General features: G+C 45.7%; 1 protein-coding gene across 6 annotated transcripts in view; it reads left to right on the top strand.

The window, feature by feature from the left end:
- Positions 1–21052, top strand: part of GRIP2 (glutamate receptor interacting protein 2) — a 267829-nt gene that overhangs the window by 219157 nt on the left and 27620 nt on the right. For all 6 annotated transcript variants that reach the window (XM_068201965.1, XM_068201964.1, XM_068201966.1 and 3 more), the window contains exons 8-14: positions 2161–2308; positions 4245–4414; positions 8107–8232; positions 8886–9038; positions 9245–9431; positions 15046–15191; positions 15811–15891. In XM_068201965.1, coding sequence (XP_068058066.1) covers positions 2161–2308; positions 4245–4414; positions 8107–8232; positions 8886–9038; positions 9245–9431; positions 15046–15191; positions 15811–15891 — 1011 coding nt within the window. The remainder of the gene's footprint in view (positions 1–2160; positions 2309–4244; positions 4415–8106; positions 8233–8885; positions 9039–9244; positions 9432–15045; positions 15192–15810; positions 15892–21052) is intronic.

The following is a 21052-nucleotide window of genomic DNA, read 5'->3' as shown; positions in this document are numbered from 1 at the left end:
GTTGTGTATGATGGTGCAGAAACACCTCCTGGTGCCAGTGCAACAATGCCAATTGACTCCTTACAGTCAAGTTATTGCATGGCCCACTCTGTCCCTTCCATATTTCTTTTAAAATTAACTTGGGTGTAAGAGCTCCGTGTTAACCACACCTCACAAATATTGCTGGATTGCTGAGTCCTGACCTTTGATTTGAGGCACATCTTCTCCTAGAATAATTAATAGAGGCTTGGCTGGTATTTCCGTAACAAATGCCTCTATAAAATGGATTTGGAGCAATTCTTGTCTGTGATGGAGTTGAGAATTAAAAGGGACAGCAAGGTGGCCCGTGCTGTATGTGTCAGGAGGAGTCACCATGGGCTGGAGGCGGGACTGTGGTTTCCTACAGTCTTGCTAATAACCCTGGTTCTGAGGTCCTGAGGCTCTTTCTTCTCACCATCTTGCTGAGACCTCCTTGGGAAGCACTTGGCAAAGCTGAGCAGCTTGGACGCTGGGTAAACTGGAGAGGAGTAGGTGTTTTCCTTGCAAAGAAAGGTCTGATGGTCCAGATGCTCTTTTTATTTTCTTTTTCTTCTTCCCTTCAGCTGGAGGGATATAAATCCGTGTCCCTCTTCAGAGGACATGTGCTGGACATACACAAAAAACTGGCTGCAAAACTGATATATACCTGGTGTTTGCTGTTGGAAGAGATCCTCAGTCTCTTCCTGCTTCCTTTGCTAACAAATGCTTAAGTGCACCTTCTGCAGGCTTTAGCTGGTGCTTTGTGTATCTTTTGATTAAACTGGGACTGTGCTTTTTACCAGGCTTGCTGATCTCCCCAGTGGTCCTTTTCATCAGAGAATAAACAGTATTTTATGTGAAGCCTGCATAACCTTTAACATGGTTCATTCCTCCTGCTTCCTGTGAAAAATGGCACTGTGAGTAGACCAGAGCCTGAACATCCCTTGGCTGATCCCAAAGGGGAATTTCCAAGGTAAATTTCTGTCTCCAGAGACTCAGTATCTTCAACAAATCTCAGAAAAGACCTTGCTGCAGCTTAGCTTCCCAGATTTACATTAAAGTTCCCATGTATCAGAGAGCAAGAATGAGCCATGCATCAGGTTTGGAGCCAAGTAGCATCAGCATTTTTAGTGGAGTGTATCTTTGGAAGGGAAAAGCCTTACTATGAATAATTAAGGGTTGAGGAGGCATCAGGTGCTCAGAGGGCTCTGCTGACCTTTCCTTTGAAGTGATGGCTGGGTCTTCATGAGTGCTTTCGTGGGGGCTGTCACCTACACATGGGGGTGCTGGTTATTGGATATCTGATGGTGATACTGCATTTGTGAATCCCATCTCTTCATGATGGCTTTCGGTAATCTGGAAGCAAATGTGTGTAACAGAGCTGAAGGGAATTTCTGTCTAATCAGCCAGAAACACAGGCTTTCTTTGTCCTCCCCCTTCCTCAGAAGAGATGGATAAGTTTGGTGCAGGCTTATGCTAATACATACAATTTTGTAGGAGTTTCATAGTCTCATAGCATCTATTAAGCTTATTGCAGGGATGCATCTTTTAAAAGTGAGTTGTCCCTATATTGTCTGATGGGAGAGGAAGCTGTTGTGAGCAGGGGTTGGCAGTGCTGTGTCTTCTCCCACTGTTACACTGGAGGAGCTCAAACAAGCAGTTGAGGTGGTATTTTGAAGCTGATGCTGAAGCAGAGAGGAGTTGACTGGCTTGTCATCAGCCATGAAACTTCTGAGTACTTCAGATAGTAGGATCCTGTGTCCTTGTTCCTTTTCTTTTTGGTTTGTTTGGGAAAAAGCCAGTAACAGTGATGTCCTTATGATCTTCCTTTTTTGTGCTTGTAATACCATTGATGTGACTGTTGCAGAGCCTTTGAGCAATCTATTCATCAATACTGCTATTTAATCCAAAGTGAAGAGAGAGGAGAGTCCTTTCCATGAGTGAATTGTTGTAATACTCTTCATTATTATCTAGATTTTGTGCAGAGACAATTTTGCTTCTTGAGTGTTCTTTGTTAACTCACCATGTGACATGGACTATAGATGTCCCAGCTAAAGATTTGCTTCTTCACATGGCACTGTCAGCAAGTGTTGGCCAACCCCTGCATTTAGAGATGGAAAAGGCTGTATGAGAAGTGTCTTCAGGTGCTCTCTTGTTTTGCAGATACTGTAGCAAATGCTTCTGGTCCTTTACTAGTTGAAATAGCAAAGACTCCAGGGTCTGCGCTGGGAATCACACTGACCACAGCCATGCACCGGAACAAGCAGGTCATTGTCATCGACAAGATCAAGCCAGCCAGCGTGGTGGACAGGTACAGATCTGAACAGGCTGTTCCTAGCTCTGCTTTTCCTTTCTCTCCTGCCTTTTTATCCCCTTCTTATTTATAAGCCTTTCTTCTCAGTCTTGCCATGAAATCTTCATGTCCACATGTTCTTATCACTGTGTGTGCTAAAAATAGCTGACCCACCAGCAGTGGACACTCCTCACCAGGAATGCAGGTAACTCAGTGCATGTGAAAGCTGAGTTTTAATAACCTCAGGTCTGACTGCGCTGGAGCTGTGAAATGGCTAAAGCCTATTATGGAAACTTGTGGCTGGAGCCTTTTCCTGACGGACAAGGCAGGAAACCCTTCACTTGGGGATGCACACACAGGCTGCTGTGCAGCACTAGCTGTGTTCAGCTGTGCTGCTGAGCTGAACTGCTGGCTCTCAGGACATAACTGTACTGCTGGGTGAGCCCTTAGCCATCCAGATTGGCTATGAAGGGCACTCTTACAAACGTAAAAGATTTTTTGTGAAGCCACCAACAACATTGACTCAAACATGAATGTGTTGGTTTTGCACGGTCTGGTTTTTGGTAGTGGGGGGTGCCACAGAGGTGGTTTCTGTGAGAAGCTGCTGGAAGCTTCCACCATGTCCAGCAAAGCCAATCCGTCATGGCTTTGAAGATGAGCGTGCTGCTGGCCAAAGCTGGGCCAGTTAGAGATGGTGGTAATGCCTCTGTGATAACATACAGAAGAAGAAAACCAAAAGAAAATTTTGCGTGCAGTGTTAATTCCAGCTAGAGAAGAGGAGGAGGTGAGAACATGTGAAGGAAACAACATGGAGACACCAAGGTCAGTGGAGAAGGAGGGGCAGGAGGTGCTCCAGGCACTGGAGCTGAGATTTCTCTGCAGGCTGTGGTGAGACCATGGTGAAACAGCTGTGCCACTGCAGCCTGTGGGATCCACAGGGAATGCAGAGATCCACCCACAGCCCATGGGGATCCACGGGGGATGCAGAGATCCACCCACAGCCCGTGGGGATCCACGGGGGATGCAGAGATCCACCCACAGCCCGTGGGGATCCACGGGGGATGCAGAGATCCACCCACAGCCCGTGGGGATCCACGGGGGATGCAGAGATCCACCCACAGCCTGTGGGGATCCACGGGGGATGCAGAGGTCCACAGCCTGAGGAGGAGGTGCCCATGCTGGAGCAGGTGGATGCCTGGAGGAGGCTGTGATCCAGTGGGAGACTCCATGGAGAGAGGGCCCTGCTCCCAGGCTGGAGCAGCCTGTCCTTGGAGGACTGCACCCTGTGGGAAGAGAGACCCATACTGCAGCAGTTTTGGGAGGCCTGTGTGCCTGTGGTGAGATTGGAACCATGTTGGAGAAGTTCACTGAGAATTGTCTCTGTGGGAGGAACCCCACAGCCTCACAGGGGAAAAACTCCTCTCCCTGTGCAGTGGAAGAAAACCTCAGGTGATGAACTGACCAAAATCCCCACCCCTGTCTTCTTGCACTGTCACTGGGAAGGAGGGAGGGATTAGAGGAAGAAAAGGTGTTTTCAGTGCTTCTACTTCTCATTATTCTCTGATTTTGTTAGTAATAAACTTACTTTGTGCCTTGAAGTTGAGCCTGTTTTGCCCTTGGAGTGTTTTTTCCCAGTCCTTATCTTAACTCATGAACCCTTAGTTTAATTTTTTTTTCCTCTCCTCTGCCCTGCTGTGGAAGGGGAGGGTGAGTGAGTGAGTGGCTGTTGTGGGTGCCTGGCATTTGGCCAGTGTCAAACCATGACAGCCATCCTAGATGGGCAGTGCATGAACCTGAGGTTCAAATTAGAATGAAAAAAAAATTATGTATGAAAAGAAATTAACAAGAACTTGAACGCTAATTTGCAGTTGAATTTTGTGTGTGTTCTCCTTACTGAAAGGATGTGGATTTTGGCTGTGTGTGTAATTAACCTCTCCTGCTGTTACCTTTGCAGATGTGGCGCGTTGCACGTTGGTGACCACATTCTCTCCATTGATGGCACAAGCACAGAGCACTGCTCCTTATTAGAGGCAACTCAGCTTTTAGCTGCCACTTCTGAAAATGTCAAGCTGGAGATATTACCTGTTCACCAAAGCAGGCTGCCTTTGAAGCCTCCAGAAACAGGTGTGTCTTCTGTGCCTACGCTGTTGGTCACCCTCAAAACTCACTTTAGGTCCCTACAAGGGGTTCTTGCTTTTGAGTGCTGGCAACAGATTCCAAAGAGAGACATCTGTAGAGGGAAAAAATGGATGTTTTGATGAAATGTATGTGATTAGATGATGTTCTTCAAGGGTGTGAATAGGAAAAAGAAGCAACATCTGAACATCTGTGTTTGAATAGGGAAATTTGAGATGGGAATCCCAGGGTTTTGCAGTGCTGAGTACTGTTCAAGTCACTTCCTTAGTGCCTCAGATAAGAGACTTTGATCGAGAGGGAGGAAAACAACCTTGCTGCTGGCAAATATATTTCCAAGCTCAGTTTTTATTTGCTGATTCCTAATAAGGCGTTGTAAAGGATCTGTTCAGTAGCTGGACAGGGTCCTGATGAACTTCCAAAGCTGGAATGCAAGTATTCATCTTTCAGACCAGCCTGCTTGAGAGGCAGCTGTGTCTGGGCAGCCAGGGGTGGAGTGAATCCATCTGTAGCTGCTGGTTTCCATCAGCCATACAAAAGAAATACGAAGGAAATAAATTCTGGCTGCAGTAAGATCAAGCCCAAAATGCCTGTAAAATGTCATTAGGAATTCACCCTGGTGAGCATTCTTGTTGCCCACTGTCAGTTCCTCTATCCACATGAGAATCTGTCTCAGGCTCTCCTATAAATTTCATTGTGACCATGGCCTCAGTCTTAGTGTATTTGTTGCAGCTCTTGCCTACAGTTTTGTTACACTCTGTACTGGCAGTCTTGTAATTCAGGTGTTTTGGGTCTGACTGTTGAGTACCAGTCCCTTTTTCCACCATTTTAAATCACTTGTCTCTCAGGGACATACATTTTGATAATATTGTAGCACAGTAGCCCTGGGCACATCTGCTCTTTCCACTCTCTTCTAGGGTGGTTTGGGGAAAGGAGGGAAATATCTTATGGCCTTCCTTAAACTGATACAGCGAAACCTAAAACCTAAAAACATCTCCATGTCTAGAAATAATTTCCTTACATGTCCAGTCCAAATTGTGCAGAATTGAAGCAGTTTAACAAAGTGAATAGATGACTTGACCTTTGTGCCCACGAAAAAATGGAACGCTATAATCCTTTTTCAATGGCTGTTAAAATGAGCTATTCTCCTCCTTCCATTAGTGCCCTGCTCCTAATCTTCTCGAGAATATGTGCACTGAGCAGCTGCTCAGGAGAAGGAGGCTCTGTGGAAGGACAGCTTGGTGTGATCAGAGCCTGTTTACCCAAACCCCTCTACACAGATCAGTTTGCTGTGGCAGAGGTACAGAACACAAACTTGGGACAGCAATTGCAACACATGAGTATAAAACTCAGGGATGTAACAATTGTTCCCACTTTTGATTAAACTCTTTAACACATGAGGGATCATAAAGAAGGATGCCATGCCAACTCCACAGGCTGCTCTTTCTGAGTTTAGAAAACAGAGACAGTGAGGAAACATGGACCCTGCAAAAACAAACTCTTGTGGTTGGCAAGAGGGTGGAGCCCAGGGAAAGAAACTGAGGAGAGGATATGATGCAGATCCATCCCTGTTCAGCACTTGCATTACTGAGTCCTTTCAGCCTGTGAATGCATGCTGTTCATCATTATATTTTTTAAAAGTGGTTTCTTGTGCAATCAGCATCTGGTGGGAGGAGATGGAGAGGGATCTGGTGCTGGATCAGTTGCCATGCAAAAATATGGCCTAATGCTGAAGCATGGGATTTGTCAAACTTAGCTGACTTTCTCTGTGGTTCTGGGGGCACTTGGAGAGCTTGTGGAAGGATTATGTCCTTCTCAGAGGATCAGTGGGGACAGATGGTGCCCAGGAGCAATGCTGGGATGGATGGGTTTCTTCAGGCAGGGATGATATGTGAAAGATTGGGGAAGGCTGTTGTAGGGGTTTTTTCACAGAATTGTCCAAAACGCCTCCTCTCCCTGAATTTGCTGACAGCTGAGTTTCAAAGGCACATTTTTTCTGTTGTCAGTGTAAGCTAAGAATTAATAGACAAATGGGAGAGTTTTACTTGTTATAAATGGATTAAATTATTTTGTATATATGCCCATAAGCTCTGTCCCCTATGTTCAAAGTGTTTAATTTTATTAAGAACTTTTCTTTTTGTCTAGCTATGGCTAATTTGATTGTTGTTTTTAAAAGCTGCCTGGCTCAAAATTTACTTTTGAAAATACACAAAATAGAAAGCCCAGAGCTGGAAGTATGTTTTTAAGAGCTTGATAGACTAAGTGCTAAACTCACAAAATGTTTAGCAAAGACTAAATATGATCACTGTATTGTCTGGAAAATCTGACCTAAATGACTTAATGCCTGTGATGCACACAGAGAAAATGGATTTCTGCTGTTCAAGGCACTAACAGATGACTTTTAGAGGAGATCTCTGGGTGGGGTCAGTAAACAAAAGAAGTCCCTTTCCCAGGTTTGTACCTAAGAAGGTTCAGGTAGTGCCAGTGCTGGTAACATTTCTGCCTGGTCAGAGGACCCAGAGGCAGGAGGAGATGTCATCCTGGGAAGGTGGTGGCATGTCAGTGCAAGTTGCTGTGAGATGAAGAGCCCTGGGATAATGTGTGGCTGTGGTGATGCTCTGCTGTGGGATGCTCTCCATGCTTAGCTGAAAAAAAAAAGCTTGAAATCTTGCTTGTTAGCCAGAAATTCCTCTTGGAGGAAAACAGATTCAGGCAGCATGGTGCAGAGATTTGGAACAGAACACCTGGTGTTGGACAAGGAAAACCAAACTGGCCCTGTGCTGCCCAGGGGCAAAAGGAGTGTCAGTGAGAACAGAAAAGGGACCTGTGCCTGGGGACTGTTTGAGGCACTTCAGAAGAGGCTTGTGGCTTCATTACTTGGTGTTGCAAAGCTGCAGTTCCTGGACAGGGGTTTCCAGATGATAGATGTCACACTGCAACAGATTCTGCCAGCATGTGCTGGGGTTAAGGTTGAAGTTCAAACAGTGCTGTGCCCTTGATCAGGCTCTGCCATGTTGGTGCTATGCTTTCATTTGCTGTTTGCCACAGCATTGGCATATTTCCCATGCTGATGGCCTCCTTAATTTAAGCAGTGGTGTATAAACCCCCTTTTGTTGTGGTGAGCTGGAGGTGGCTCTCTGCTTCTCCTGTCTTTCATCCATGTGTGCATGCATTCCTGTGCAAGAGTAGCCACTAAACAGCTGAATGCTGAAGCCAAGCAAAGTGCTCGAAGCACATTGAGCCTTGTCACGGGAGGGCAGCTCAGGCAGCAAGGTGGGAAACAGCATAAGGAGGCTTCCCCGGTGCTGTCAGAGAGTGCTGATGGCCTCTGTACCTCTGTAGGAAACTCCTGGCTGGATGAAGCTTCTGCATGTCACACAACAGACTGCAAATGGTAATGATATGTGTGCACTGCCAGCATGGCTGGGTCAGGCTGGTGGCACTGGATGCAGAGTTTATTGTGGGAAAGGGGTGGATTTCTGCCACTTTGCATCAAGTGTCATGAGGTTATGTGGGGTTGCATTTTTGCTGCTGACGCTTGAGATGCTGTGGTTGGGTCCTGACTTATTCAGAGTCAGTATAAAGCTCTTTTCTACAATCTCCTGGCTTATGGTTCTTCCCTTTTCTTTCTCTCATTTCTCCTTCCTGCCTGTGGCAATTTCTGCTCCCCTGGACGCTATCAGTCAAGGTGCAGAAGAGTGACCACCATCACTGCTGGGACCCCTGTGTCAACTACTGTCACACCCACCACCCTGGACACTGCAAGACACCCACTTGGACCCAGACCTCTGGACAGGATTACTGCAAATGTAACCTCACTGCATGGCATTGCCCTCATCCTGCCCGTGTTTGTCCTTGCTGTGACCCTCCATTTCCTTAATATTCAGATCCATAGTGTGGCTTGTCACTTGTTTCCTCCTCAGTCATCTAGTTCTGCTTCCACAGCACAGTGCTGAGGTACAAAATCAGTATCTGCAGCCCAGCACACACAGATCTGGTAACTGGGACAAGAGCAGTGTGCTGGGCAGACCCATGCGCCCATCCTGTAACCCCACATTCCCATGCCTGGTGTCATACAGCAAAAATGAGTTTCTGTGAGACAGGGAAGGGTGTCTCTGGAGTTGTGTAGGAATGTGAAACAGCTCATCCAGCTCAGCCCTCGTGCCATAGTGCTTTTTAATAGCAGGATTATGGCTACTTCAAAATCTGTAGATGCACTTCTTGTCAGGAGTGGGCTCTGTGCTGCCCCAGTTTCTTGTCTTGTGGCACTAAGATAAGGAAGAGGACACATTGCACTTGTGCCCAAACTGTTGGAAGCAAACATTCCTTGAGTCTTGCACCCTGGAGCTGGAAAGGAGGAGCTGCTCCAAACCCATGAGGTGTTTGGTGACACTGTTAGTGAGTGAACCCACTGCTGCAGCCCCCTGTGCACGTCGCTAACGCGCGCTCTGTGTGTCCCCAGCTCTGGTGGCTGCCAACTTCTCGTCTCCCACCATGAACGCGCAGGGATTCCCGTGCCAGAACTCGAACACGCTACCTCGCAGCTCCCACCCCATGAGCCCCCGCACCACCATGCTGAGGAGGAGGCAGAAGAAGAAGGAGCACAAGAGCTCACGTAAGAGCAGTCTTGGGCCAGGCTGGGTTGGAGGGGGCATGCACGCTTGCCTTGCCGTCCTTGTTGTCAAAGGTTAGCCGGGGTAGAGCCACTCATCTCAGCACTGTCAGTGCCTCCATCATCCTTGGTCACTATCCCCACCACCACCAGACCAAGGTCTGGATCCAGACTGCTATCTTGACCTTCTGCCTCTCTCATCCTCTCAGTGTCGCTGGCCTCCAGCACGGTGGGTCCTGGCGGGCAGATAGTCCACACGGAGACGACAGAGGTGGTCCTCAGGGGAGACCCTTTGAATGGTTTCGGACTTCAGCTCCAGGGAGGCATCTTTGCTACGGAAACTCTGTCTTCCCCACCTCTCGTCCGTTTTATTGAACCTGACAGCCCGGCAGAGAGGTTAGAGACCTTGCCCTTGGATGCTGATGGTGCTGCTACTGAACATTTCATGGTTTGGTTTGTTTTCTCTCCTCAGAGGCTCATTTAGATATTTACTATCATCCTTGTAATATCTCCCATTCTTCACTGGGCATGGTTTACTGTCACTGCCATTTCTGCACTCGTCGGCTGACCGCGGCCTCCCTCGCACCCCAGGTGAACGTCTTGGCACCAGGCTGCGGCTGGTCTGGGAGGAGGAGGAAGGGAGTGTGTGTCTGTGTGAGAGTGCCATTCCCATTCCTTTTTTTTTTTTTTAATTCCTCTTTGAAATATAAATCTTTTGTATAGGAGCAAAAAGGGAAAAGGTCTAAATAAGTGGCCCCTGCAAAATGTTTTTTGACTGATTTTGTTGTAGCAAAGCCCAGCTATATAAACTGGCTATAAAGACAAGGCTTTGAACTGCAGAGGTAGGGCTCCAGTTGAGGAGCAGGTAGGTGCTGCAGTTAATCCCTCCTGCTTTTGGCTGTGTAATGCTGGGAAAAGTGCAGAAGGGAGGAGCAGCATTAATTGCTCTCTATCACCCGAGGACACTGGGAGCAGTGACTCCTCCAGTGGTGGAGTCTCAGCCCTACAGTTCAGCTGCTACCAGTACCCTTGCTGGCTGGATTTAGAGTCTGCTCGAGTATCTGTGCACTACAATCCAGGTGTCTTCTGGTAAGGCTTTTGTTAATAAACAGGTCAAGTCCTAGCATGGCTGGATCTCTTGAGGAGAGCTGATTGCTTTAGGCTGGAACTTAATGTTCCTGTGCTCATTTCTCTTCTCACCTTTGATTACCACTGTGATCTGTGCTCCCTAAAGGTGCCAAAGGTGCAGCAATGTGGCCGTAGTCAGTGTCTGCTGCCGAACCTTTCTTGGAGAAGTCTCTGATGGCCCCATCAGCATGTGCTGAAGGTTTGGTGTTTCCAAGCCAGCCCAGAAAAACAGCACATGGGAGTCATAGACTCATTTGGCAGGAAAAGTGTCTGCAAAATGACATGCAAGTCCTTGCTGTGCAGACCAGTCTCTGTGTTGTAGCCTCTCTGGTCAGCCAATGCAGAGGCAAGGTGGAACAGGAGTACCTGGTGCTTGTGTCTGTGGGAGGATAGCGACAAGTGGCTGGCACAGGAAAAAGAGCTGTCTTGATGCAGGTTAAGAGAGATTTTTAAAGCCTGTTATGCTTTTTGTTTATTTGATTGTTTCCAAACAGGATTTAAAAATTAAGGTGATGGTTTTATGGATTTTTTTATCTTCTATTGTGGGTGAACTTGGTTCATGTTGCAAAGCACCAAACTCCTTTTATAAATCAGGCAGCAACAAAGCCTGCTGTCCCAGGGGATGAGGGAGATGTGCTGAAATCTGCCTGGCTTTGCTTTATCCTCTTGCCAAGCCTGGAGGAAAAGCAGTGACTGGCGGTGCAGCCTTGCCTGGCTCTGATGTGTCACACCCGCTGCTCGCCCTTGCGCTGCCTGCCCGGCAGCATTCACGCTCTTCTGGCTGCTGCTTCCTGGAGACTGGGAGCAATCCTCTCTGCATTTGCAGCCTGGATTTGATTTGGGGATTAAATCTCTGCTGTGTATTTCATTCTTTACTAAACCATACTGCTCTTCCTAGCTGGCAGGAAAATGCTGTCTCTCCTCCCCATCTTGAAGTGATAAGTGCACTGGGTTTGCAGTGAAGTGAAAAAGGCAGTTTTATGTTTTTATTTCATTTTTTGTTTCTTGCTGTTTCACAGAGCTCTTTGCTCCATCATTCAAGATACCTTATTCCCTGCTCTTCAGGGGTTCTGCTGTAGCTGCAGCCCAAGACATTAGAGCCCTTTTCATCCCCTTTACTAGGCTGGGCTCCCAGCTGAGGTTGGGCTGTGCTCTTTCTTGTGCTGCAGTTTTTGCTCTTTGCCAAAAAGGTGGTCTCTGGGGATATAGGGATCAGGTTTAGCACCCTGGATCTGACCTGGATGTTCACACACTCTGCAAAATCTATGGATCTGAATGTGTTGTTGTACAAGCACATGATCCACACTGGCTTTGTCCATCTGGATGGAGCTGCCTGTGGGGTGCCCAGCAAGTGTGAGTACTACCAGGGAGGTGCATGACATCACTCTCTTTTCAGGGATGTTGGGCTGCCTCACATTTATTGTCTGCTTTGTGCTAGTATGTGCCAAGCGGGTTGATGCAAAAAAATCACACCTGTCTGACTTGTGATTTGTTTTACTGCAAATAGCCTCTAATAGACCTCCCTCCCCACCTGTTGTTTTGTTTCCAGGGTGCATGATGAAGCCTTTGGGTTCTGAATGAGACAGAGATTCAGCCCGTGTTATCAGCAGGGAGGGTGGTAGGGGAAGAAACCAGACATCCCCTCTTGGCTGCCTTGAAGCACATAGCTTTCATAGCTTTTGTGTCCTTCCTCCCCCAGCTGTCATTGGCAGCAGAGGGAGAGTATCTGACTTCTCCATCCTGGTATCCAAAATCAATGCTTCCTGCTGAGCTACATCTTTTGTAGCTCTACTCAGACACAGTTGTTTGATCATTGTGTTTCTGCCTTTTGGGTATGAATAGTTTGCAAAAGCGAAGTTTAGCAGCTGGCTGAAGCTGTCAGCAGAGCTTTGATCCATTAGGGGCTGAGACCCACCCACCAATGTGCAGGCACAGATGTGCACACACAGATGTGTATGTCTGACCTGTGCAGGCCAGCTCAGGGCCATGTAAGGGCACAAGGGATGAGTTTCTGCATCCAGCAGTGTGGCCATGGTCACAGCTGCTCCCCCCACAGCTGGAGTGACCACGCAGACATGGATGATGCTGAGTGAGCTCTTCAGTGTAGATCCTGCCTGAGGCTTGAATAGGTGCTGCTCTGTATCAAGCAAGACACCTCTGCTGCTCTGTTGCTGTCTTTAAGCCCAAGGAATGAGTCATGGCAAGATGCAAATCTGTTCTACCCCAGGGAGATATTCCCATCATGGACTCCAACACATCCACAGTGCTGTCTTTCACTCCACGAAATGCCTGCGCTCCTGCTCTTTCTGATTTTAAGACACTTCTGCTCTCATAGTCTGAAAGCACTTTTTAGGTGCTGATGTTAGACTGAGCATCTCTGAGACAAACGCCTTCTCTTTGGAAAAACTGTCTCAGGATTCTTGTAGGATCCCATGAATCAAAGAACAGCTCTGCAAGATCCTTGGCTCCCCAGGCTCCACTCCCAATGCGAGGACACATGACAGCTGCAGATGGTTGTCTCTAGAATGATTCTGAAGGGTTAACAAGAGATGTCAGGCCTCCTTGTACTTGGTAGAGGAAGCCAGAAGGTTGTGGCATCACACCACAAACTTCTACAAACCTGCAAGCCCAGGGCTTAAACAACTGTGATTAACTGAGGCTGATAATAAAAGAAATAAAATACCTCTGACCTAACAGAGCTGTTGGCTGTAAAAGACTCAGGCAATTGCATCTTGAGTGAAAAACCATGAGAAATGGCTGTTTTGGGAGAAGGCAGCTCTGGTGGGAAAGGTGGCAAACGTTTGCTTTGATGCAGTGTAAAAGTAACCTATGAGCTCCCAGCCCTTGTGGCTGAAAGAGTGGTGCTAAAGTGGATTGTGTCCCTGTGTGAGCTCAAGATGACAGTGATGTCTGAGTGATGCAGCTGTTGATCCCTCCTTTGCAAAAGCTGCACTGCTGCCATAGCAAGAGACCTCTTGGTGACAGAGGAGCTATCTCTGTGGTACTCGGTGCCATCTTTGTTTTTATTAGCTGGTATTTCTATGTGGCTGCATAGCCACAAGTCCAGTAAAGGACTGTAATTAAACTTGATGTGATTTATTCACAAGGGTGGGTTCATTTATGCATCATGGAGTTGTCTGTCCTAATCCAAGAATCCTTGAACAAACAGCTCTGAATTTGCATCTCATAAAGTAGCCAGTGTTTTTCCATGGATGGCATGAACTCAGGCAGAAGTGTGAATATACCTTCCTACCAGTAAAACAACCTCCCTGGGCTCTTTCCAAACTTGTTCATATCTCAGCTTTTGATGGGCCACTGGCACAAGCTGTTGTGCTTGTTCATTTTTCTTGAATTCAGATGTGTGTACTTTTTCTTGGTAACTCAGCCTTTCATATACATCCTGTTGTTTGGACGTGAATAATGCAGTCAAGTGTCTGTTGCCTTTGATGCCTTTGTGTGCCTGGAAGCTGTGGTGCTGTGTTTTCTTACAGCTGAATTGGGTGTGAGTGATGAAGAGTGACTGGAAAGTTTAGTAAAAAACAAGCTGTCTTCTGTGAGGTATCTGTGAAAGAAAGGGGAAGACAAAGATGTGTTTGATCATTAAACAGGAAGGGGAATAAAGATTCTCTGGAGAAGCCTTAAAACAGGCTAACTAATGTCTTCTGGAGAATCTTTCTGGTAAAATAACACCACATTTTGACGGGAACCTTAGACTTGATGCCATAACCCTAAACCTCTTTTGGAGACCACTCTGTAGCTTATGTTAGTGATGAGTGAAGAGCAGTTTCCCAAGCTCTCATCTAGTGGACAACCAGGTGATAAGTGGAAAGTCTAAAAAGATGTAGTTAAAGTGAACAACTGATAGAGGAGAAAGAAGATGAGCAATTTCCCTGGTTGCAGGGAACACTGCAGTCTTGTTTTTGTAGAGCCATGGGCCAGCCCAGGTGGGAGCTGACTGAGATAATGTGGGAGATAACTTGGAGGATCATCTTGCTGGTATTGCAGTATATGTAAAAAAAAGGGAGTGTGGGTGGATACTGAATGTAGGAGTGTGTGAAAAACATGTTGCTTATAAATGCAGGGGGGGGTCCCAAGAGACAAACTGTGCTGTAGCAGCACATCTCCAATGTAGCCTTGCCATCATGTTCTCCTTCCAAAGTAAAAATCCTGCTGATCTCTGTTCCTGGAGAAAATGGGTCTAAAGCAAGAGCCCCAAAGGGTCAGTTGTGGTTATATTGTCAGGCCATCACACTGGAATAATATTGGCCTTTCAAGGCAGTTAAAAAGTATCACTGTTCATTTGGCTTCCAGAAATGCAATTAGAAGGGATAAATGATTATCTAATTTGCTGAGACATTTCGGTGAGTTTATTGGATTGTAGCTTCAGTATTTGCCATGAACTAAGCAGAGGAATCTGTGCAATTTTCAATGCCATTAGTTTGTGTTCCAGAGGGTGCAGGTGCATGGGAAGAGCTCTTTGTGGTTCAATAGGGAAGGAAGTCACATTCCCTTGTGTTTGTCATTCTCATCTCTCAGCCATGGTGTTGATTTTTAGAAAGGCAAGGGTTACTTTTTGCCCCCTTGGTTGTTGCAAAAAATGTGACCAGAAATGGTTATTTAGGAGCAAAGTATGTTTGAACTTTAGAAATCCACAAGGGTTTGCTTCCTTGTGCTCCTCCAGGGACACTGGGACAGGCACAGCAAAACGAGTTATTTTCTCTTTGGGGCCACTCCTGCAGAATATGTCAGTACTTTGTGTGTCTTGTAACAGATTTGCCTGGCAAAAGTAACTCATGGCTGGTTGTGGGGTTGTTTTTTCCTCCTTTCCTCTTTTTCCTTGTCTCCTTGTTCCCGTTCCCTCTTTTCCCACTGTGAACTGCAGGTGTGGACTGCTGCAAGTAGGAGACAGAGTCCTTTCCATCAACGGCATCGCAACGGAGGACGGGACCATGGAGGAGGCCAACCAGCTCCTGCGGGACGCGGCGCTCACCAACAAAGTGGTGCTCGAGATCGAATTTGATGTTGCAGGTTCGTTCCCAAAGGAGCTGCTGCTCCTCTCTGCCCGTAGGACTCTGCCAGTGCCTTTGCTAACCCATGGGAGGGAGGATATTCACCAGGCTCAGAGGGAAGAGTGAGAAACCCTATGAGGACCTTCTCAATTTCTTGTTCTCTAATGTGCACTGAGGTGGAGGGTTCTTCTGATCTTTTCATAAATGTTGTGTCCTCATTGCTTGGCTGAGAGAAGCCTAAGGAGTAGTTGAAGAGGATATACTTTAAATATTTGCTCATTAATAGGAATAATATTCATTTAGGGCCTTGAAGCCAGGAGGGAGCCAAAGCTATAGGCCAGGGGTAAAGTGCAGTTTTGTGTTAAAAAATAATTTTTTTTCCATTTACATTGACAGAGCTGTTTCAGTTTTGAAATACAGCGTGATGTGAGCACTTGATGTTCAGAGCATGTATTTTTAATGAGAATCCAAATTTCAACCTGAAGTCCACAGGGCCTCAGATAACCTTATTTGATCCAATAAAGCAGTGCTTTATGGGCTTGTTTTCTTGGTTCCAAAGAAACGATCCATGCAACTGAAAACTCTCTTCTTTTCCCTTTTTTTTTTTTTTTTTTGTTTGTTTGTTTTTTGCTTTATAGAGTCTGTCATACCCAGCAGTGGTACTTTCCACGTTAAATTGCCCAAGAAAAGAGGTGTAGAGCTTGGAATTACAATCAGCTGTAAGTATTGCTCAGACTTGCAGTAGCAGTTGCAAGAGCTTCTGCTTTCCACACAGGCATTTTGGAGGACTTGACAGAGAGATAAGATCATGTGGGGTTTCCGTAGCACTCCAGTGCATGTGATTTATCCCAGAATGAATCAGATGTGTGGTTCCTGCCTCCATGAGCTGGCAGCTGCAGGGAAAAGCAGCTGCAGAAGGGTTGGGGCAAAGGATGTGTCTCAACTGATCACTTGATCTGTGGTGCAGAATTCTATTCTATTCTATTCTATTCTATTCTATTCTATTCTATTCTATTAAGTAATATTAGTTTTATTTCCTTGCTCACACTTGTATTATGTTTCTTTTAAAAAGGATTGCCTGGGTCTGGTGGGACCCTTGCAAAAATGGGTGGAGGGAGGAGAACAAGTAAGAGGTGAACCCCATAGCTTGAAAGGGAGAGAGGGGAAACTGCCAAGAGGAGGAGCGTGAAGAGAGTGGTTGGTTTTAGAGACAGGGGAAGGTACTTTAAAATCCAGGATTTGCCAGGAATTGTTTCATTTACAAGCTCAAGCCATGCAGAAGGAGCGCCATTTGCCAGGACTTGGTGTGCACTTAGACAAGAGAGCATAAACCTTTTTCCTTCTTTTCTCTCTTCTCTGCTCACTCTTGATTAATTACCTCTGTTTCCCTTCTGAGCATAGTTTTCCATTTAAAGATCTTTTGGCTTCTTTGGAGAGGGTGCTGTTAGGGGGGTGATATAGGCAGACCCATCCCAAATTTCTGGCTAACCTGGGGTCTTGTTATGCCTTGTGTCAGTGAATTTTTCCTGTATGGCAAACACGTGCAGGTCTTGGATCACTCATCCCTCTCTAACTTCTGGGTAAAGTGAGTTCAGTCATCTGAGGTTTGCCATGTCCAGAGACTGCTGCCACCTCTGATCTGAAGCAGAGCAGCTTGTGAGACTGCAATAATGGGATCTCTTGTCTAAGCCCTCAGGAGCATGGACCCAGCTGTGTCTGGAGAATGGAGTCGCAAGGGACACTTGAAAACTAGGTTTCATTAAAAGAGAAGCTGTGGTAATTACCTCTTGACATTTACAGCATTAGTTAGTGAGTTAATTGGAGGTGTTCTGGTCTAAGTGGGATGATTCTCAGGAGTGACTGAAACATTGACAGGATGATGCCTTTGCACCCAGTGATATTTCTTCTTCTTCTTCTCAGCTTCCCCTGTTTGTGCCACAAGGACAATCCTGAGAAATAACATCACAGTATTTAACATTTGGCTTGGTACAGTTACTGTCTGAAGACATCAAAGTGCTTTCTGAAAGCAGCAGGCTGTCTATAATGGCATTTCACTGGTGGGGAGCAGTGCATGGTGCAGACTGGGCTGGGTTCCAACCTGCTGCCCTGCCACTGCCTTGGCATTCCAGCCTAAGGGAGCAACCCAGGGTAATGGATCTGGTAGCAAAAACTGGCTTGAGCAAGGCCCTATTAAGTTTCAAAGTTTAGTTTATGTCTGGGGCTAGAGAGTAAAATGGACCTGGGAGCTGCTGGCAAGAGCAGAAGTTTTTATTTGTGAAGACTTATTTGAATAGGATCTGCTTCAGATGTGCATTTACACTTCAAACATATTTTTATGTTGGAAAGGTTTTCATTTCAAATTTGTTAAAAGAAGTGATTTCACACACTTTTTTGAAATCACTGCTAATAGAAAGGAACTGACCCCTGGGTTTTAAATAGATGTCCATTATTCAACTACAAAGCAGCTTTATAACACTATAATTGATTTGATAGTTTTGATTGCTGGACATTTTTGTAGGACATTTTTTAAGTAATGCACATGCATAAACCTAAAATACATTGCAGTTGTTTCCTGAGTCAAAGCCAAAATTATACTTACAAATGGAGAAAAAGACAGGCACCCAGAAAATGTGGTGGCAGGGATGAAATTCTAGCTTAATCCTAATTTTGTTTTCATATATTAGTCTATATAAACCTATGTCCACATGATCCTTAGCAAATTAGATCATCATTTTTTCACTTTGCCTCTGACCAGGCAGATAAATATAACAGTTTCAAATATTAAAACCAAAGCAAGCAGCCTTCTGTTAAATACTTCCTGCAGAGACATGATGTGCATGCTAGGAGTGTGATGCAAGCAGCAAAAGAAAGGAGGTAAAAATAACCCTTCTCTGTTTTACTCAGTTCTTTTCCTCTCAGTTCTGCTGACTTGAGTGTTTGTGTAGATCTAGAAACAGCTTTTACAGCTTTCCTTCTGGTATGGAAAAATATATAACTACTGTTTTAAAGGACTTGGTTTACTGGCCTCTTGCACTGGATTCCTGTTCCTTACTCTGTAAAACTGGAGCAGCTTAAGTAGATGGCGAGGTGAAGGGGTCAGAAGAAGATCCACTGCACTGTGGTGGCCACAGAATTGGATTTATTCACAAACTTTGTAGTCTAGCTACACTACAGATGTAATATGAGTTGCTTTCATTGAGTTTTACCTCTTGACTTCAGCTGGCTTCTCTGTAGTTAATTCCTCTGCCTGGGAAGGTTTGTCTCTGCCTTCTTAAATGGGCAAAAAGTGTTGCGACCTCATCAGAGGAGCACTACAGAAATAAATGTGACCAAGTTCTTGCTGAGCTGTGGCTTTCAGAACTAACTGGGAGATGGACTAGGTAAAGGGTGGGGGGAGAGCAGGATTCTTGATGGATGTGTTGGAAGAATTAATATAATGGAGCTGGCTGTAGGAGGAGCCATAAATCCACTGGAAATGCCCATAAAAGGGCTGGAAACCCAGGAGATTTGTGTATGGGGGGGGGGGGGGGGCAGATGCTGCTGGTTCTGGGATGAACATACAGAGAGGGGCTGTACTTGTTCCTGGTGAGGGGCAGATGTTTGCTTCAGGCATTTAATCTTTCAGAGATCTCAGGGTTTTCCAGAAAGAGAAGGCTTGGGCTGGATGAGTCTCCAGTTGTGGTCTGAGAGCACAGATGGGTTTCTTCCCCCTGCTCAAACACAGTGTGGCAAAGGGACACAGAAATCGAGGTGCATGGTGAAAGTACATGCATATAGCACTATTTCCCTTTCCATTCCTCAAAGGATGAGTACAAAATCCAAGGGGTGAGCCTCTCACTGACAGTGCTTTGAACTCCTGAGGGATCTCTGTGCCCTCAAGCCTCATTTCAGTCTCCTCGATATGCTAAATGACATACACTGAAGCTGCCACGTGTGTGCTGCTCATGAAGGGACACAAAGCCAGCTAAACTCTCACTTTCTCCATGCTCCAGTACCTCAGCCTCTGTCCCAGAGAGAAGGGCATTTGCTTGTAGAGCAGCTACTCTGGCTGAAGAGCAGAGCATGCTCCTTTCTGCTCCAAGAGTTCTGAAGCTTACCTGTTTGCAGCAATCTCTGGGGCTCAGAATGGTGAGGATGCAAATACTGGTAAACTGAAAGTTCTGACACAGGGATGTGAAGATTTCACCCTTGTTAGCTTGAACTACCCATCTCCATTAGCAGAACACATGCCTCAAATGCTCTGATCTTGTTGGCTGCATCCAGCTCTAATGATGCAGTTATGCCTTTGAAGGTTTTCTGTAAATCTATTGCAAATTAAAATCTCCAGCAGCCAGAAGCTAATATTCGCGTATTCTCATACGTTCAATACCTCACCTCTTAAAATAAGATATAGATTTGTTATTCCCCTCTGGAAAATGATAGTTGATTATACAAAATCATTTGTATTGAGAGTTTGGGATTTTTTTCCTGTCTCAAATATCCTCTTCAAGGCCTGGTTGTTACATTCACTGTAGGGTAGAGGTGTGTTGGTGTAGCTGTTTAAAGAGATACCGAAATTGCCATTAATTTTAGATTTGCATTAATGCTTTATGTAGCTTGTTTATCAAATTACCTTTATATATCTTAACAAATCAATTCCTGTGTCCTTGGTGTGAAGTACTGCAGATAAGGAGTCTGCAGTATATCTGCTTGCAGGTGATAAAAGCGGAATTTGGGTAGATAGATAACTTCGATTAAGTCGCTTAAGCAGTGTAATCACTGTCCTAGTGAGAAGATGGATCTCTGAGCCAAGCAAATCTAGTTTTGCTGGCTCTGTATTAGCCTGTGCCCTGCCACCAGCCCAGCCAAGCATGCCTGCAGGCAGGGCAGGCTCAGCAGTCACCTGTCCTGCCCCCTCACTCACACTACAGCTGATTCACTCCAGTGCTTTTATCCTGGTGGGATATCCTGATCTGGTTTTGCTACCTGGAGATTGTGAAAGGAAAGGATCTGTGATGAGGCAGATATCCTGCTGGAGGCACTGATAATTTATGCACCTGCTGCTAAACTTAATGAATGATAGAGGAAAAAGTTGGGTACTGAGGATTTGATTTTCACTGCTGCTCTTTGTAATCAATTCTGATTCACTTTTTTCCTCTTCTCATTCCTTAGCTATCCTGAGATTATTTGGTTTCTGATATTGTTACTTCCAATTTAAAAATGCTTATTATTTAAATGCATTCTTATGGCATTATTACAATTTCTTTAATTGCACATTGGCAGTGTTGCTTTGGCTTGGTCAATAATGAAGGACATTTTTAACGGGTTGATGCCTGTGAAATATGTGCTGGTGCTCCTTGGAGGGGAATAATTTACCAGTACAAGTCATTATGCATTCTGTTAAAAACACAAACCGGACATGTGTTCCTGGCCTCATCATCCATCACAGTGTAAACATTGAGTTAGCCACAATCCCAGCAGAGAGACTGAAAGCAATTTATAAAAAGTAAATAACAGTATTGATCAATTCACCTTTTTATCACTGCCCTGTCACCACTGCCAAGCAGTGTTTTCATTTTGAGTTTCTTCCCCACCACATGCTTCTGCCTTTACCAGCTGTTGATTTATGGAGCCTTCTCTGGGCCACTGGAGCAGATTTAAACTATCTTTTGTACTGGTAAATCCACCAAAAATACAAACGGGTCTGAAAAAGAGTCTGTTTGCACCTGAAGTGGCTTGCCCTGGCAGATGGAGGCCACAGCCAGGATGCCTTCTGAGAGTGAGTACGGGTTTCTGCAGGCCAGCTCCTGCCTCCATCTCTTCCCTTTGGCTTCCTTTGCTGCCATCTCCATTTCACACACAGGAGAGCAAAACCCTGAGGCAAGGCTGAGTGTCCAAACT

This window comes from Anomalospiza imberbis, chromosome 11 (assembly GCF_031753505.1).
Source record: "Anomalospiza imberbis isolate Cuckoo-Finch-1a 21T00152 chromosome 11, ASM3175350v1, whole genome shotgun sequence".
Taxonomy (NCBI): Eukaryota; Metazoa; Chordata; class Aves; order Passeriformes; family Viduidae; genus Anomalospiza; species Anomalospiza imberbis.
Note: the sequence above shows the minus strand (reverse complement) of the source record. Positions and strands in the feature narration are given on the sequence as shown.